General features: G+C 41.7%; 3 protein-coding genes across 33 annotated transcripts in view; 2 read left to right on the forward strand and 1 right to left on the reverse strand.

The window, feature by feature from the left end:
- The window catches only part of mycbp2 (MYC binding protein 2), a 64,567-nt gene extending 60,027 nt beyond the window's left edge, over nt 1–4,540 (forward strand). For all 30 annotated transcript variants that reach the window (XM_084362321.1, XM_084362310.1, XM_084362312.1 and 27 more), the window contains 11 exons: nt 6–125; nt 238–339; nt 443–571; nt 666–798; nt 884–987; nt 1,457–1,645; nt 1,744–1,851; nt 2,116–2,325; nt 2,403–2,510; nt 2,879–3,044; nt 3,183–4,540. In XM_084362321.1, coding sequence (XP_084218447.1) covers nt 6–125; nt 238–339; nt 443–571; nt 666–798; nt 884–987; nt 1,457–1,645; nt 1,744–1,851; nt 2,116–2,325; nt 2,403–2,510; nt 2,879–3,044; nt 3,183–3,298 — 1,485 coding nt within the window. In that variant the 3' untranslated portion in view covers nt 3,299–4,540. The remainder of the gene's footprint in view (nt 1–5; nt 126–237; nt 340–442; nt 572–665; nt 799–883; nt 988–1,456; nt 1,646–1,743; nt 1,852–2,115; nt 2,326–2,402; nt 2,511–2,878; nt 3,045–3,182) is intronic.
- Nucleotides 4,541–5,170: 630 nt separating this feature from the next.
- Nucleotides 5,171–12,582, forward strand: fbxl3a (F-box and leucine-rich repeat protein 3a). Of its 2 annotated transcripts, none has more exons than XM_084362754.1 (5): nt 5,171–5,255; nt 6,581–6,959; nt 7,072–7,194; nt 8,185–8,356; nt 8,887–12,582. In XM_084362754.1, exons 2-5 carry the CDS (start codon nt 6,582–6,584, stop codon nt 9,525–9,527), a joined length of 1,314 nt encoding a protein of 437 aa, XP_084218880.1. In that variant the 5' UTR covers nt 5,171–5,255; nt 6,581; the 3' UTR covers nt 9,528–12,582. The 2 variants fall into 2 exon arrangements, with proteins under 2 accessions (XP_084218880.1, XP_084218879.1); XM_084362753.1 differs by having other exon boundaries at nt 5,192–5,456.
- A 316-nt stretch (nt 12,583–12,898) lies between these two features.
- Nucleotides 12,899–16,929, reverse strand: cln5 (CLN5 lysosomal BMP synthase). The gene is made up of 4 exons (XM_084362755.1): nt 16,667–16,929; nt 15,684–15,858; nt 14,964–15,189; nt 12,899–14,590 (listed from the first exon to the last, which is right to left on the reverse strand). The coding sequence occupies exons 1-4, from the start codon at nt 16,912–16,914 to the stop codon at nt 14,103–14,105; spliced, it is 1,137 nt and encodes a 378-aa protein (XP_084218881.1). The 5' UTR covers nt 16,915–16,929; the 3' UTR covers nt 12,899–14,102.
- Between the last annotated feature and the right edge of the window lie 88 nt (nt 16,930–17,017).

Below are 17,017 nucleotides of genomic sequence, written 5' to 3' on the forward strand. Positions count from 1 at the left end.
TTTAGGGCCACCTTTCAGATTCTTGGTCCAGAGTCACCAAAAATGCGATAGCTGAGACCATCATAGCCCTAACCAAAATGGAGGAGGAGCATCGGTCTCCTGTACGCTGTATCGCCACCACAAGGGTATGGATTCAACTATCATCATACACAACGCCTATCTATATCTGGTATCTATGTTTACAGATTGTGGTTATTAATTATTCTTATACTATATCCCTTTTTGTCTGTGTCTTAGCTGTGGCTGGCCTTAGCTTCACTGTGTGTGCTGGACCAGGACCATGTGGACAGGCTGTCCTCTGGTCGCTGGATGGGCAAAGATGGACAGCAGAAGCAGATGGTGAGTATGATATAAAAGAGTGATAATGTATATAAATGAATAACTGATATTTAAAAGAATAAATAAGAATCGATAAATGTATTTCCTTCTCTTCTCTCCACAGCCCATGTGTGACAACCATGATGATGGTGAGACCGCAGCCATCATCCTGTGCAACATGTGTGGCAACCTCTGCACCGACTGTGACCGCTTCCTTCACCTCCACCGACGCACACGCTCTCACCAGAGACAGGTTAGTGTTGGTCGACACACATTCCACTTTGTTAGCATGATGGTTCTTTTCCTGGTGAACTGGTGTTTAATCTTCTCTTCGTGGCTGCTTTCAGGTGTTCAAGGAGGAGGAGGAAGCCATAAAGGTGGATCTCCATGAAGGCTGTGGGAGGACCAAGCTCTTCTGGCTCATGGCTCTGGCAGACTCTAAGACTATGAAGGCTATGGTGGAGTTCAGAGAGCACACAGGTAAAATTTTTGGATTTTACCAAAGGGCTTCATGGCTTCTCTTGATGCAGATATTTCTACTCTGACACATCTATTGTTTTTGCAGGTAAACCAGCGTCCAGCAGCTCAGACGCCTGTAGGTTCTGTGGTACGAGGAATGGAACCGAGCTGTCTGCAGTGGGCAGTGTCTGCTCAGACCCAGACTGCCAGGTACTGACCATCATCATTTTTTGTTTTACCAAAATACATACAGCATATACACTAGTATACAAAGACAATATCAGACTATACAAAAACAATAAGAGCAAAGTTTATCAATTAAAAATATATTTTATGCTTTACCGTTTTGCTATAATTCAAAGGGCAGATGCATAGATTCTATTCTTGGACCTAAGGATTTTTATATTTGTTGTTGTGCTGAGTGGAAACATTTTTCCAGAATATTTATAATATTTGCTGAGATGAAGCATCTCCTCCTTTGAGAAACTTCCTTGATTGCCTCAAAAAGAGTAGTCTGTGCTGAGCCTCAAATAATGGATGAGGTGTTGTCCACCCACTGCAGAGAGGAACAAATACTTACACAAGATGCACACTAAGCAATGTTAGAGTTGTGTAGTAAAGTATGTATTTCACCGCGGTTCCAAATCCTCATCAGTGTCCCTCATGTTGTGTCCCTCAGGAATATGCTAAGCTGGCCTGCAGTAAAACTCATCCTTGTGGACACCCCTGTGGAGGAGTCAAGAATGAGGAGAGCTGCCTGCCATGTCTGCACGGCTGTGACAAGAACACCGGCTGTCTGAAGCAGGATGCAGATGACATGTGTATGATCTGCTTCACAGAGGCTCTCTCTGCTGCCCCTGCAGTACAGGTACACTAGCTCTAAAAATAGAAGTGTTGTCCATTAACAGAAAGCGTTTCACTTCAGATTTTAATCATTTAATGTCCAACTCTTTGTTCTTTTCTCAGCTGGACTGCACTCACGTGTTCCACCTTCAGTGTACTCGTCGTGTTCTTGAAAATCGCTGGCTTGGGCCCCGGATCACGTTTGGGTTTATGCTGTGTCCCATTTGCAAGGTAAGACCTGCACCTCTCTGATTTAACAGATTAAGCTGGCGACAAAGAGGCTGAAAACCGTTTCCACCACGCCTTGAAGTTGATTGAGCTCAGTTTGCCGAAACGCTTTGTTCAAGAAGCTCTGTCTACAGTGTGCATTTCCCACACAGACTGACTGTTTTGTTTACTGTCATCTTTGTGAAATGACACATACACCAACAGTCCCTCAACAGCACTTTATTTATAAACGTGGCCTGGTTTGTTTGTTCCATTGTCTGCCTCCAGAACAAAATCAATCACTCAGTGATCAAAGACCTGCTCGACCCGATTAAGGAGCTCTACGAAGATGTGAGAAGGAAGGCTCTGATGAGGCTGGAGTATGAGGGTCTGCATAAGAGTGAGGCAATAACTACACCAGGAGCACGTTTCCACAATGACCCTGCAGGCTTTGCCATGAACAGATATGCATACTATGTCTGCTACAAGTGCAAGAAGGTACCATATAAACAAAGTCATTTTTCATTCAAATGTTGTTTAGGGGTTTGAGAATTAATGATTGGCCTTATTTCCAGGCCTATTTTGGGGGCGAGGCACGCTGCGATGCTGAGGCAGGACAGGGAGATGACTACGACCCCAGTGAGCTGATCTGTGGAGCATGCTCAGATGTCTCCAGGGCTCAGGTGGGTAAATGATGACTGTGGGGATCCTGACATTACTATGGGCAGTTTACAGCAATAATTTTGGGGAATACACTTATTCTGTTTCTTGCTGTATGCTAAATATGAAAATGGAATTAGCAGCCAATTAGCTTAGCACAGCACAGGTAAGCGTTAGCTTGGTTCTGTCTGAGTGTCAGTTTCTTGACCGGGAGCAGTGACTTCCCTGAGTCTTGTCATCACTGTGAGGTATTCATCTTCTCATCTCACTTTGGGCAAGAAAGTAAATGAGAATATGTCCCAATATGCATTAACTGATCCTTTAAAAATGGTGATTAGCTGGACTATTAACACAAAAATGATGATGATGTTGAAACTATGTTTCTCACCAGATGTGCTCCAAGCATGGCACAGACTTCCTGGAGTATAAATGCCGGTACTGCTGCTCGGTGGCTGTTTTCTTCTGCTTTGGCACCACACACTTCTGCAACGCCTGCCATGATGACTTCCAGAGGATGACCAGTGTCCCCAAAGAGGAACTGCCCCATTGTCCTGCAGGTGCTTAACCATTCTACTGACTCCACTCTGCTGGAAAATGTTAAATTATTCAGAGTGCATGACTGACAGGAAATACCAGCCAGAAATAACTACAGGAAAAACATAAGTGATATGTTGTTTTTGTCCTTTCTATCACAGGGCCCAAAGGCAAACAGCTGGAGGGTACTGAGTGCCCTTTGCATGTAGTTCACCCACCAACAGGGGAGGAGTTTGCCCTGGGCTGTGGGGTGTGCAGAAATGCCCACACCTTCTAAACAACAAAACTTTCACTGAAAACCAGTTTGTCTACTGTGATTTCTGGCTGCTGCTGAGGCCCAGCCGTGAAACTCGACTCTTGCATCGTCAAGTCTCCTGGACACTGGACCGGGTTTCTGCTCTACGCCAAGAGTCCTCAGGTCTGCTCTTCTACCAACATCGGTATCCAGGCTCTGCAACGAAAACAAGCTGAGGCTTTTTTGGATTCAGAGAAACCTGAATGGGAAAAAAAGAACAATAGAATTTTAAAAAAGAAGAAAAAAAAGAAAATAACTTGTGACGTGTTTGCATGCGGCCGTTGTATTCCCTCGGCTTCTATAGACGTTGCACACCTCCTGATCACTGAAGTGTAACAGATTAAACATTGAATAGGAAATAAATTTGCTTAAAAGCAACTGTGGATCAGCGTGGGTTTTAAAAAAAAGAAAAAAAGGAACAGGCCGTATTTCCAGCTTCCTAACTATGAATTTAAAATATTGTTGTATGTAAACTTTTTTTCGTAATCTTGTACAGTATTCTCCACTGTCAAGTGCATCATGGGTTGACGGACAAAAAAAGACAAGTTGGTGGATAAGACTGTTAAGAATATTATGTTTGGGAGGAAAATAGTGTACGATTTATCTAATCTTGTATATATGATACTATTCAAAATAGCTGTATTCCGAAGTTGCTACTCTTCACTTCAGTTTTGTTTGATATTCTGGGTTATGTTTTGAGCCAGAACTTTTAATGAAGTGCAATACTGGGTGTGCCTCCTATTTTGCAGCTGTTTAACCTATGGAATGTATGTCAATAAAGCCACTGTACATTTTTATACAGTAGACAGTCGTAATTCCCCCTCTTCTAAATGTCAGATCTCTTCTGTTGTCTGGAAATGAGAAGGAGGAGCCTGGCGCCTGCAGTGAATGAAGGTGGATGTAAATCCTGTTAGCAGCTCAGTCAAAAAAAAAAAAAAAGAGTACCAAATCCTACATGAATACAAAAACAAACAAAAAACCTCGCAGTGAGACTGATTACAGCTGAATGATTGGAGGGGCCAGTCTTCACACCAAATAAATTGTGCACCTGTAATGCTTTTCCCTATTAGGAGGCAGGGGGATCTGGGGGTCAGGGGAACAGAGTGTGGAAAAAAAGCAGCTGCTGTTATATAAAAAAAGCTTAATACTTGTGAATCTGCTCTGTAATATCTGTGGTGGATGGAGTTGAATGGTAATAAACCAGGTTCTCTGTTTCGCAAAGTATACACGTGTCATTTTTCAATGAGTGGTGAAATTGTAGCTGTTGACCTCTGATAACTTTAGATTGAAGATAATGGTGGTGTCAAATCGATACTTACGTGATGCATGTAGTTTCTGTAAACACAAATCGAAAGTTAAAATTTCGAGTGCATTTCACCGGAGACTATAAAAATACAAAGATGTGTTACTCTGCCATTTATTTCCTGGTTCCAAACTGATAACAAATTCAGTCAGGTCACACTAAATTGCAAAATAAACCCTGTGATTGGTCTACAATGTGTGTGCAAGGCTTGACAGCAATGTGTTTTTGTTTTTGTTTGGTTAAGAACAGTTTTGAACGGGAGAGACATTTAGCTGAAATGTATTCTGGTACAAGAGAGTATTAGTGCATTCATAAACAGATTCCCATATATAATATATATAAAGTTGATACACCATAATCAAAGGAAATGTGCAAATCATAAAAAGGTCAAAAAGAAAACTGAGTCAGAGAAAATTCAGCAAATCAGCAAAGTGAGTCTTTCACTTCAAGACGTGATATGTGTATTTAGTTTTTTGACTGTCGTGTGAGGCATCTTTCTATCACGGACGATCTTTACCAACAGCCATTTCGCATTGCATTTCCCATGGTGCACCGCTGCTGTCACAACAACACTTCGCCATTTCAGGTTTAGGGGGGCAGTAACTCCCGCGAAAGAATTGGGTCAGCCGAGCGAAGGTACCAGACCGTGGCTGTTTCTTCATTGAAAACCTCTCTCATATCTTCTCTATCGTCAGACGGATTGGTTATTGTTCTCCGATGCGTATTATTTGGTTGGTGCGAATGAGCTTTTCCAGCGTGGGCCCGGGTTGAAGTGTCATATCAGTTGTCGGATTTTCCTGCTAACAGCTAGTTAGCTAGCTGAGTGTAAACAACAAGGTACGGTGGGTGGCCGAACTTGCTAGCAGTGTGGTTGTCAAACTAGCAAATATCAGAGTATGAAATGAGCTTTGGGTCATTCTGTAAATAAAGTCTTGAATATTAACATATTTCTACCCCGAGTTTGCTTGATAGCTAGCATTTGCTACACGTTCTTGTAAATTTAACGTGAAACCTCGCTAGCTAAGCTAACGCTTACCTTAAGTGACGCTGTCACAGCGTTAGCTAACTTAGCGAGTAATGTAAGTAGTTTCTTGTTCATTCAGTGTTACCCGAGCAAGACAAGATGCAGTATCAGCTAATAAATACTGAATTAAGTGACTTGCCCTGCTTGTAATACCAATATATTAATGGTTTAGTCTGGCCTCCGGCTAATACAAGTTAACGTCGTATCAAATAACAGACACGATTCAATGGCAAATATGACCAAACAGTGTAATTTAATAATCCTATGTTTACTGAGAGAAAGGAATAACTCATATTGACCATTCTCTCTTTTGTCTTTTAAAATATAAAATGTATACGCCTAACCACCAGAGAGGGATACGTACACACACAAGGAAAACAATTACAAAACAAAATAACTATTCACCTAAGTTTTGTCATACGGTTGATACAGTGCTGCAGTATATTGCATTTAAATGCAGCAAGGAAACACAGACCTGCATACATTCAGGTTACAAGCGAAAGTATGGTCTCAATTATAAAAGATATATAAGGTTTGATTATAATCAAAGTGTAGGGGTTTCTAAAGTTGTAACTTTATAATTAAAAGGCTGAATATTTGGTCATTTTGTGAAATAAAGTCTTTCAAAACACATCAACAACCAGTATTTTAACTGGGGTAGTGCTAGATTTATCAAGGTTGGGAGAGATCAAGCAATACAAGCCCTTTACCAGGATGAGTTAATATTTATCTGTTCTTGAAAGGGGGGATAGATCAAGAGAGGACTGGCGTTTAGAGCAGACAAACCATAGCAAAGCGACTGTTAGGACCTGTTCTAGATCTCGGATCACGTCATTTAAAGCCATTTATCACAAGTCAAATAATTTTGATGCTTAATTAAATATCTCTGTGTTTTGTAATGTTTGAATATAACAAGCTTGTTATCTCTTTTTCTCAGGATGAAGCGGATGAAAGGAGGAGAGGAGGGAGGCAACAGCTCCTCCAGTAACAGCTCACCGGAGGTTTGCAAGAAGGTGCGGAAGCAGACCGAGGACTCTGAGGCAGGGGGGGCCAGCGGGTCCCCAGACAGTGAATGGGCAAGACTGCCTCAGGAACTCCTGCTACACATCTTCCAGTACCTTCCACTACTGGATCGGGCTTATGCCTCTCAGGTGTGCCGTGGGTGGAACCAGGCTTTCCACATGCCGGAGCTGTGGAGGTGCTTTGAGTTTGAGCTTAACCAGCCAGCCAGCTCTTACCTGAAAGCCACACATCCAGACCTCATCAAACAGATCATAAAGAGGCACTCCAACCACCTGCAGTATGTCAGCTTCAAGGTAGGGGTGGAAAAGCTGTTTTGTCTGTGTCAAAATATGCTTAGCACCATCTGGCTAAAAATGTTATTTTATGTTCCTCAAATGACATTGAGTCTTTGTTTGTACTTGCCAGGTGGACAGTAGTACAGAGTCTGCAGAGGCAGCATGTGACATTCTTTCACAGTTGGTGAATTGCTCGCTGAAGACCTTGGGGCTCATCTCTACAGCCAGGCCCAGCTTCATGGAGGTTCCAAAGGTATAATTAACATAAACCCGAGGGCTCTGGGTCTTTATAGCATCCTGTTCTTCAGATTTACAAGGAAATTAGGATCTATTTAATTTTATAACATGTTGCTAATGCCTTTGCACAGTGCTATCCTTAAAACTGTGGCTAAGCGTGTTACTAATTGGTTAAATTAATAGCATAGTTTTACATTCTCTGGAACTGAAAAGCAGAAGTCTTTGTTCGGATGCATAGCCAAGGATGTTATTACTCTCCGGGCCTCTGAAGGGCACAGGATGTTATTTTGTCTCTCTGGCTGCAGTCTGAGATAGGATGAAATACCACAGAAATACCTAGCTATTAACATGTAAAACACAGGAGATAGCAAGAAACCACCACAATCGCTCGTGACGTTACATCCTGCCATGTTCAACACCAAGAGCGTGTAAACAAAAGGAAAAATGTCCAGCAGCTGCCAGGCTGAAGGCCTGAACCCAACACTGCAGACGTGCTGTTCAAAATACAGGAGGATTCTCTCTCCGCTACTCAATATCCTTCACAGACTCTCAAGCACAAAAGTGTCCTGTGACTGAATTGGATAATAATACCACACTAGAGAGTCACGTAGCCTTCACCTCACTCGCTCTGGAACTTCAGACTGGAAACACTGGCGCATCTTTAGTGGAAAACGCAGACTGGTCTGCTAATTATCTCAGTTCACCACAGCTGTAGTGTTGTTTGTACTAAGATGAAACATTATCCCGCTGTTCCCCTTACAAAGTAGAAAGCAAAAACAAACAAAAAGGCAAAATGGCTGCAGTAGTGCTGTAATATAGAAAATATAATTTCTTTATGAATCCTTTGTTAAATAGGTATTCAAAACTATGTTGCCAGGAAAAATGCCAATGAAAGGTAACTCATAAAGGCTAAACATTCAAAGCTGAGACCTGCCATCCTGGTAGCCACTTCAGAAGGTCTTCTGACAGCATTTTAATTCATTGTATCATCTTTGTCCTTCCACAGTCTCATTTCATCTCAGCTCTGACTGTAGTGTTCGTCAACTCCAAATCATTGTCTTCGCTGAAGATTGACGACACGCCAGTGGATGATCCATCTCTGAAGGTGCTGGTGGCCAATAACAGTGACACCCTGAAGCTGCTGAAGATGAGCAGCTGCCCTCACGTCTCCCCAGCAGGTAAAATGGGCAGAAAGACTCTAAAACGTGTTCATTGTTTAAGCTAAGAGGAAGCAGCCTGGTCATGTTTTTTTCTTTCTTTTGTTTTGATTATGATTGTGGGATAATATTCAAAACAAAAATATTTTCAAGCCATGTCTATTTTTGCCTTTTCAGTCAAATGTTTTCAATTTCTTTTTTTTCTGTGTCATGAGGCAGTTAGTGTTTCCATCCAGTGGCTTATTTACTGCCTGTAATTTTCTTGTCTGTCCTCATACAGTGTTGTTATTTCATGTAGTGGACCGCCAGACATTGCATGATATATTATGAATGAACTGTTGTGGCTGTTTCTTGCATGCATTTTCCTGGAACTGTTTCAATCATTAGCTATGATAGTGATTCAGCTGCAACTTTTCTGGCGATTATAGTAGACTTCAATTTCTTAGGAGCATGTTTCCAGGATTTTTTTTAATCCTTTTTAGAAAATAAAAGACTGGATTTCATGATTAGTTGGATTTAAAAAAAAAAAAAAAATCTGCCCATGTTTGCAGGGATCCTGTGTGTGGCAGACCAGTGTCACGGGCTGAGAGAGCTAGCACTGAACTACCACCTCCTGAGTGATGAACTCCTGCTGGCCCTCTCTTCTGAGAAACACGTCCACCTGGAACACCTGCGGATTGATGTGGTGAGCGAGAATCCTGGCCAGCACTTCCACACCATCAAGAAGAGCAGCTGGGATGCCATGGTGCGACACTCGCCCAAATTCAACCTGGTTATGTACTTCTTCCTCTATGAGGACGAGTTTGGCCCTTTCTTTAACGACGAGATCCCCGTCACACACCTCTACTTTGGTCGCTCGGTCAGTAAGGAGGTGTTGGGCCGAGTTGGCCTCCACTGCCCTCGTCTGGTGGAGCTGGTGGTGTGCGCAAACGGCCTGCGTCCTCTGGATGAGGAGCTGATCCGCATCGCAAAGCACTGCAACCAGCTGTCAGCCATCGGCCTGGGCGAGTGCGAGGTTTCCTGTAGCGCGTTTGTGGAGTTTGTCAAGATGTGTGGCCGGAGGCTCTCCCAGCTGTCCATCATGGAGGAGGTGCTGATCCCAGATCACAAATACACCCTGGATGAGATCCACTGGGAGGTTTCAAAGCACCTGGGCCGAGTCTGGTTCCCAGACATGATGCCGACCTGGTAAAGTGAAGCCAAAGGGGCACATGGAGTTCAGTCTGTCAAGTTTGAGGCGTGGAACTTTCATGGCCACCATGTTTGCTTTGAAAAGCCTTTAAATGCTCAGCTGTAGTGGAATGTGTGGTGCCAACATGGGGGGCATAAACTTGCTGAACTCCTGCGTGCAGGGCAGAGCAGGGATGTAATGTGGCACCTGACTGCGACACAATGTTAACATGTCATGCAAACACCACAGAAATCTCTGCCTGTTCTCTTCAAACTGGACTGTGGATTCCTGCTTTGCCTAATCCCGAGACAGAACTCGCCAGGCCAGCTTCTTCACATATTTAACAATCCACTCACAGACCAGCGCAGGTGGAAATATTTGACTGAAAAGCGATGTTTTTATAACTGCTTATAGAGTTCTATGGACATTGTAGCCTGGTAATGATAATCTATATTATGATGAGAGGTGGTGTGCGCGATTGTGGGTGTGTATGTTTGTGTGTATACACGTATGCAGATGTGAGTGTGTGTTTTAATGCTTTTTAACATGGTGGAGTAATTTGGGACGATTAGATGCACAATTGCATGTTGTTACACTACCACTTGGCCTACTTAAATCCGGTTTGAGATAGCAACTCTGCACTCTGTAACAAAATACAACATTGGCAGTTTCCGAACCGCTGCAATGGTATTTGTATATAGTATGTGACAGAAGATGTTTTGTCAGGTATTGTCAAAGGAGGGGGGGAGGGGGGGGGGGATTCACTTAAATTTTGCAGGAGAGTGGCTGGGTCCTCCACCTAATTTTAAACTAATTTAAACACAAAGAGCAGCAGTAGAGTTGACGTCATGTTGCTTTTCCTCCTCGCCAGACCTCAATCAAGCATCAAAAAACATAAAATCGTGATTGTGGGAAATGTTTGAAGTTCGCCAGGAGAGAACCAGAAATGTGTATATAGGTCTCTATCTTTGTGATGTGAACTTGTACAGTGTTGATTAACGTCATAGATTTGTATTTTCTCCAAGTCATGCGGATATTTTTCTTTCCTGCATCACGCATCAATTGGCTTGACAATTTCTCAGTCTTTTTGTATAAATAAGGTTTGTGTACAGTCACAGATCTCATTAGCACCTTAAATGAAAACCAAATGACAGTCAGGACGAACTATGTTCTTCTGCCCTCATGAAAGCAACGAAACAATCTTTATAATACTATAGTACTTTTTTCAGTTGGACCGAGACTCTAATGCCTATTATTTACACTGTACTGGGGCTCTGTTGAATCAGAGACCAAGGACAGCATATTGAAGTAATAAAGCTATAATTACTGATTACAAAAAGAGAAATAACTGTAAATATAGTTAGTGCACAGAAATATCTGAATTTGGAGGAAGATATTGGAAAGTATCCAACCTTCGTGATCGGAATGCTTAATAATAAATCTATAGACTAGTCTCTGCAGCTGTTAGCTTACAATGCACGTCGGGAACACTTTGTGTCTCAGGTGCAATAAATTATATTTCCTAAATAGGTTTCATTTGTATCTTCTGCTATTTGCCTGTTCAAGCGCTAAACCCATCGTGAATATCTGCCCTCCTATTAGCCCACGTTTGCTCTGTATTGTGTCACCACATCGTACATAAACAGGAGAGGAAGCAATATTCATCTTGTCATTACAAACACATCTTTGCAGAAACCGCTCGCCCTCCTGTTCAACACATCCATTCATGTCAGCCGTGAGAGATTTGGCAAGTCAGACGAGTGAAACAAACTTTTTTCCTTTAAGAAGGAAGTCAAATGCATCTGTATATAAAACGCTGTGTGTTTGATTATTATGAATAGAAATGTACTTATTTCTTTATTTCGCCCTCTGTCAGGGTTTGAAGTTTCCTTAACCGACGGCTCGTGTCTTTTATAAAACCAGAGTGCGAGTTATCCTTTACTAGATGGATCTTTTTCATACTGTAGTTACTAAAGAAGATGAGCTGTGTAATTTATTGATATGGATACTGCTTTTGTAATGAATTTGTGTGTTTCAGTTATGCAAAAGAAGCAATCACTATAACCAGCAAGCAGACCAGCAGCAAGATAAGGACGCTTCCACCTCGGTCACTATGGGTTTGTTGCGTGCAGGGGGGTCCAAAAGTTTTCAGTCCACTTCTGCAATCATTAATCAATGCACAGGAGAGATTTTAACAAAAAGCCTAAATCTTACTGACCAGCTTTATATAATAATAAAAAAAAATCTAATATCAAAGTTGATTTAACATCAGAAGACACATAACTGGGATCAATTTTAAAAAGCCAGAATAGGATAGATTGTACAAATATGCAGAAATGTTTTTAAGGTATGCTACATAATGACTAATTGTTAGCAAAATCGAAAACCTTTTGACTTAAGTCATTAAAAGCTATATATCTGTGTTTAAGACATAAATTGACAAAATATCTATTTCCACAAGTCATCGGTGGTGGAAAAACTTTTGGACAACCTTGCATGCCAACAGGATCTGTAGATAACTCAGACCTGATTCCTTTTATTCATGTTGTATTGAGACATTTCATGTAGACTTAAACTGTCACACTTACTGCAGGAACTGCAAACTCTTCTTCTGATTGGACTGAACTAACATGGTCAACCCATGGTCTCGGTCTCTTATCACTGAGGTACAGTCCTGTGCTGATAGTCTGTGCTCATGTACATTAGCATCTCAGTGGTACAGTAACATATCTCCTGATTATTTTTCATGATTTGTGCAGTGCATTAAACGGTTGCAGTGGCCGCAGCTCTAAAGTGAAGGTTGTGTCTCAATACTGGTTTGTTGTCTTTATTGGAAAATTCAGCTGGATGCGTTCAGGGTGTTTCACTGAAATGCAGCTGTTTCAACCTCATTTGTTCAGAGAGTCCTCCAGTGAGTTTTATTAGGAGTTAACTGGTGGTGACAATACTGTCCTTTAGTTTTGCTTCTGTATGGCAAATGCTTTGTCTACTTTGCTTTACTGGTCACCTGTCTTGAAATTAAGATTATTGTTTTAGACTTGTGATCTTATACCGGTAATAAAAACTTGTGAATGTACTCTTTGCATCTTTCATTTCTGCAACTCTAATTTTTCTGAGATGGAGTGAGGGGAACAAAGTTGGTCAACTGATATCTTTTGTTAGCGTATTTAATCTCTTGCTGCACTCTCTATGTCTCTCTCGATTGTGTTTTTAATGTCACAGACAGGTCTGTTGTATTGGAATGAGTAATTGCTGAGTCAGTGTAATTATGACTCAGACTGCAAGAAAAACTAGCCTAATGGTTTCCATGTTGCTACACAGCAGCTCAACGGTAACAAACGGAAAAACAAACCGTTGGGAACAAATCGCTGAAAGAAAAAAAAACATACAAGTATAAACAAAATGAAAATATATTTCACAAGTATGAGTAAAACTGAATATTTTCTGTGACTTGCTCACTAACATGCAGCATGTGTATAAGTGACTGTCATGGAGACAGAACGATGACTCAGCAGAGGTCATTTGAGGGCTGCAGACGTTCTGATGTCTGACTTTCCACTTGGACTTGGACGAAGAGTCGACCTGTTGAAAACCCAAAACTCTGGAAAGCTAAATCTTGGAGAATTTAATTGCTGGAAAGCGTTTCTGGAAAACTGATCTTGTTGAAAAACTGTTGGATCACTGGATTACTGTAGAAAACCGAGGAGCTTGAAAATGGCCCTCAGTAGACCACTGAACACAGACAAACAGCTGCAGATGTGAGCTGCTCGTGAGTTTTACAATAATCGTGCAGATGGGTAAGACAACTTTTACATGTATTTAATCATTTTACTTATGACTAATTCATCCATTCACCCCTTTCAATGTGGGATGAGCCAAATATTGGTATAACTATAGGCTATAGCCACGGGCTATTTGATGGATATAGACTCTGATCACATCCCTGGAAAGAATGATCAACAAAAAGAGCAGAGAGCACCCAGATGACTTCTTGTCCATTTTGTAATAAAAGGTTCAAATGCAGGAATTCACCAACAAAGGCAGGGAAGAAGACCGCAAGCTAAAAAAACATATGTAAACGATGCACAGTTGAAAATATTTTGAAAAATAGCATCACAAATGTTTTATAAGGAAGGGAATGCATTACACATGTTTGACATGCCTCGAGGACGATCACAGTGCATTTTGGTGAGAAACACTACATGTAAACAGAACTTTGTTTACAAGAAGACCACACAGGGCACCTTTAGGTGTATGTGATGTGGTTGAAAGCCCCAGAATCAGTACTAAATGGACCTTGTGATGAGTGTTTTCTCAGTGTATAGAATGAAATTCACACCCTGACAATAATTGTGATAATCGATTATTTTATCATTCAAACATTCGAAACATGAAGATTCACTGTTCTGTTTTTTTAAATTATTATTATTATTATTATTATTATTATTATTATTATTATTATAATATCTTTATTTATGTTCATGTCTTTGGCTTTTGGACAATCCTTTAATCATAAAGAAAAACAACAAAACAAAACAGATTAATTATTAATGATAATTTGCAGGCCTTGATGAAAACACTAATTAAAGTTTGATTTTAGGGCAAAGGCACCTCTTCATATGTAATCTGCACGTACGGAGGCTTCATCGGCAGATGCCAGTACTCAAAGTTGTAGTAGAGGTAGAAGCTCTTGTCCAACACCACCTTCTTGTACGCCTCCAACAGACTGAAGGCAAAGTCTTTAAACGACTGGTGCGGTCTGAACGGGTGGTAAAATTCCCGGATGTTCGTTGCCAGATTCTTCAGGGCAGGCTGTCCAAATATGGCGCTGTCGTTGCCCAGGTAGGTGGGTTCCCCGCTGAACAGGTAGATCTTGGTGTAGTTTGTTTGAGTTCTGCTGGACAGTTTGGCTCCGAGCTCAGTCAGTTTCCTGTATGTGCGGTGGACAAACTGGGAGCAGTCGTAAGACTCGAACCACACTGTGGCGTTAGGGCTGGGGTCAGAGCGAACTGTCCATGTCTCGTAGTAGATCCCTGTCTCGTTGTCGTCCTGGACCCACTGGGCCATGTCATTAAATTGGTTCCCTGGAGAAGGAAATAAAAACAATTATGTACCAGAAATGGCAAGTGTCGAGCCGAGGAAGTCCAACAAAGGGAGGGTGGAAATGTTTTTTCTGGCTGAGATTAAACAAGTCACAATACTGCTGTGGGGAGACAAAGACACGATAAAAATAGTGAAGCGTCGCTCATTGAAGTGTTTTTAATAGTTCAAGGACAACAATGGGATGTATAGCAAAACTATAACAGACTGAAGCTACACAGGAAACGCTTCCCATCTGTAATATCACAAGCCAAGATGACAGAGCACAAGTTCTGAAACAAATCCACTCATACTGTATTTGTACTTTCTGTTGACCTCTATGAGTAAAAATACAAAACTGTACCTGTAAAGCCTTACCTGTGATCTCTCCCAGTTTCTCCAAGGTGCCATTCTGTGACCAGTGTAAGTCATCGATGCCTTCAAAGAAGCAGGCAGCCCCCTGGTTGCACCAGAACGGTGCAAACTCCTCAGGTCTGAGGTGAGGGAAGGTGCAGTTACCCAGCTGAAACAGCTCATACCACTCCATGGTGAAGTTGGCGCCCGTCTCTGAACTGCTGAACCCAACGGCATCATGCATGATATGCTGTGAACCAAACACAGACATAATATTTACTCTCAAGCTGTGTTTACATGGAAAGATGTGGTCCAAAACCTGCAGGGCAGGGGGCCACCAGGACCAGGTGATTTAATCTAAGAAATACTGTAACCACAGCCTCACTGTGTGGACATGCAGAGGGGTGTACAGCTGTGACTCTATGAATACAGTCGCAGGTTGCACTTCCATATTAACAGCCTTACTATATTTAATCACACATCTTTGTCAGATATAACCTGTTCAACCATCTGCAGCAGCATAGTAGTATCGTCATCTTAATCTCTGTAATCTCTGTTTTGTGATGTTATCCTTAAGTACAACATGACAGTAAATCATTTTGGGGTTGTGGGCTGTTTGAAGACGTCACTTTGGGAAATTGTAATCAGCATTTTTCACAATTGTTTAACATTTTATAGACTAAACATTTAATCAATCATCATTTAATCAGCCCTAATTGACAATAAGGAGATAAATGTACTTACAAATTTCCCCAACAAATCTCCATACTTGAATTCCCACACAGGCGTTTGCAGTCGATAAACTGAGATGACGTCGCTGTCTCTCATGTAGGGAATCCGTCCGTCTCGGTCTCCAGTGGGACAGAACGGGAAGAGAGCTTCACAGTAAGAGTCCACCTCAGGGCGACGATCAAACCGCCTGTGGATGACATGAGGGATGCAGACAGCACCGGGGAGAGTTTATACCACTACACCCACTTTTTTGTTACATGGTTGGTCAGCATTAAGTCACAGGGGTCCTGTTCAGTTCAGATGTGACCAGCTTTAGTGCACTGACAATCTAGACCATGTCCAATGAGGGTTTGTAAATCTGAAAAATAAATAAAAAATGTGATCCTTTGGTTTTGGTGTGCTTGCTCATGAACAGACTGTGGGGATACAGGAATCCCACACACCCACAACAGAAAATTATGTCTCTTTTTCTTTATTTATTGTGTAGATCGGGAAATGTTTATGGTCGTGTCATGTGACGTGTCTGCCTTCAGTAAGACTGCCTTGTGTCAGTCAATCATGACTGTCATTTCATCAAAAGTCATGATCAATGCCTACAGTTGTGCTCTTAATTCTCCACTGGTGTTGCACAAAACACTTCTATGAAATTCAAAACTAGATAACAAGAAAAGTAGATTTCCAAAGTTCCCGGAGTCATGTGAACGCACCGGCCATAACTTAGTAAACTGTGCTCAGATCAGCTAAAAGTCTGTTAATTAAAGGGACAGTACACAGATTGTGTTTGACATTTACTGTCTGATTAACAGTTCAGGGAAGTTGAAGCATCTGTAACACTGGCTGACTCGGAGGAAAACAAAGAACGATAATAAAACATGATAAAACAATAACGTGTTAAGACTGAGTCAGTCTGAAGTTAGGACAGGAGTCTCTCACATGACTTCAAGTTACAGAGCAGACTCAGCATGGAGAAGTTTGTTTACGGTCTGTCTTCATACCTGTAGGGGACGGGCCACTGCTGCTGTCCATAACTCCTGAACTGAGCCACGACATGAAGAAACAGGAGCAGGTTTAAACACAGAGCAGCCTCCGTGTGAGTCATGCTGAAGCCTCGGACACAGACGGCAGAGCTGAGCGTTACAGAGGCAGTCCTCCTCCCATCATACTTCCTCTCTGCGCTGACTTCCTCATTGCTGGTCACGTGGTTTTGTTGATGAGACGAAATCACATGACGGGAGTTATTCATGTGAAAGACATCGAGCCATATGAGGAAATAAATACAGACATAAGTAAATAAGTCTATAAAAAATATCCTTTTTTCCAGCTACATTTTCATTTGATTTCATCTT

This window comes from Pagrus pagrus (assembly GCF_965226575.1).
Source record: "Pagrus pagrus genome assembly, chromosome: 9".
Classification (NCBI taxonomy): Eukaryota; Metazoa; Chordata; class Actinopteri; order Spariformes; family Sparidae; genus Pagrus; species Pagrus pagrus.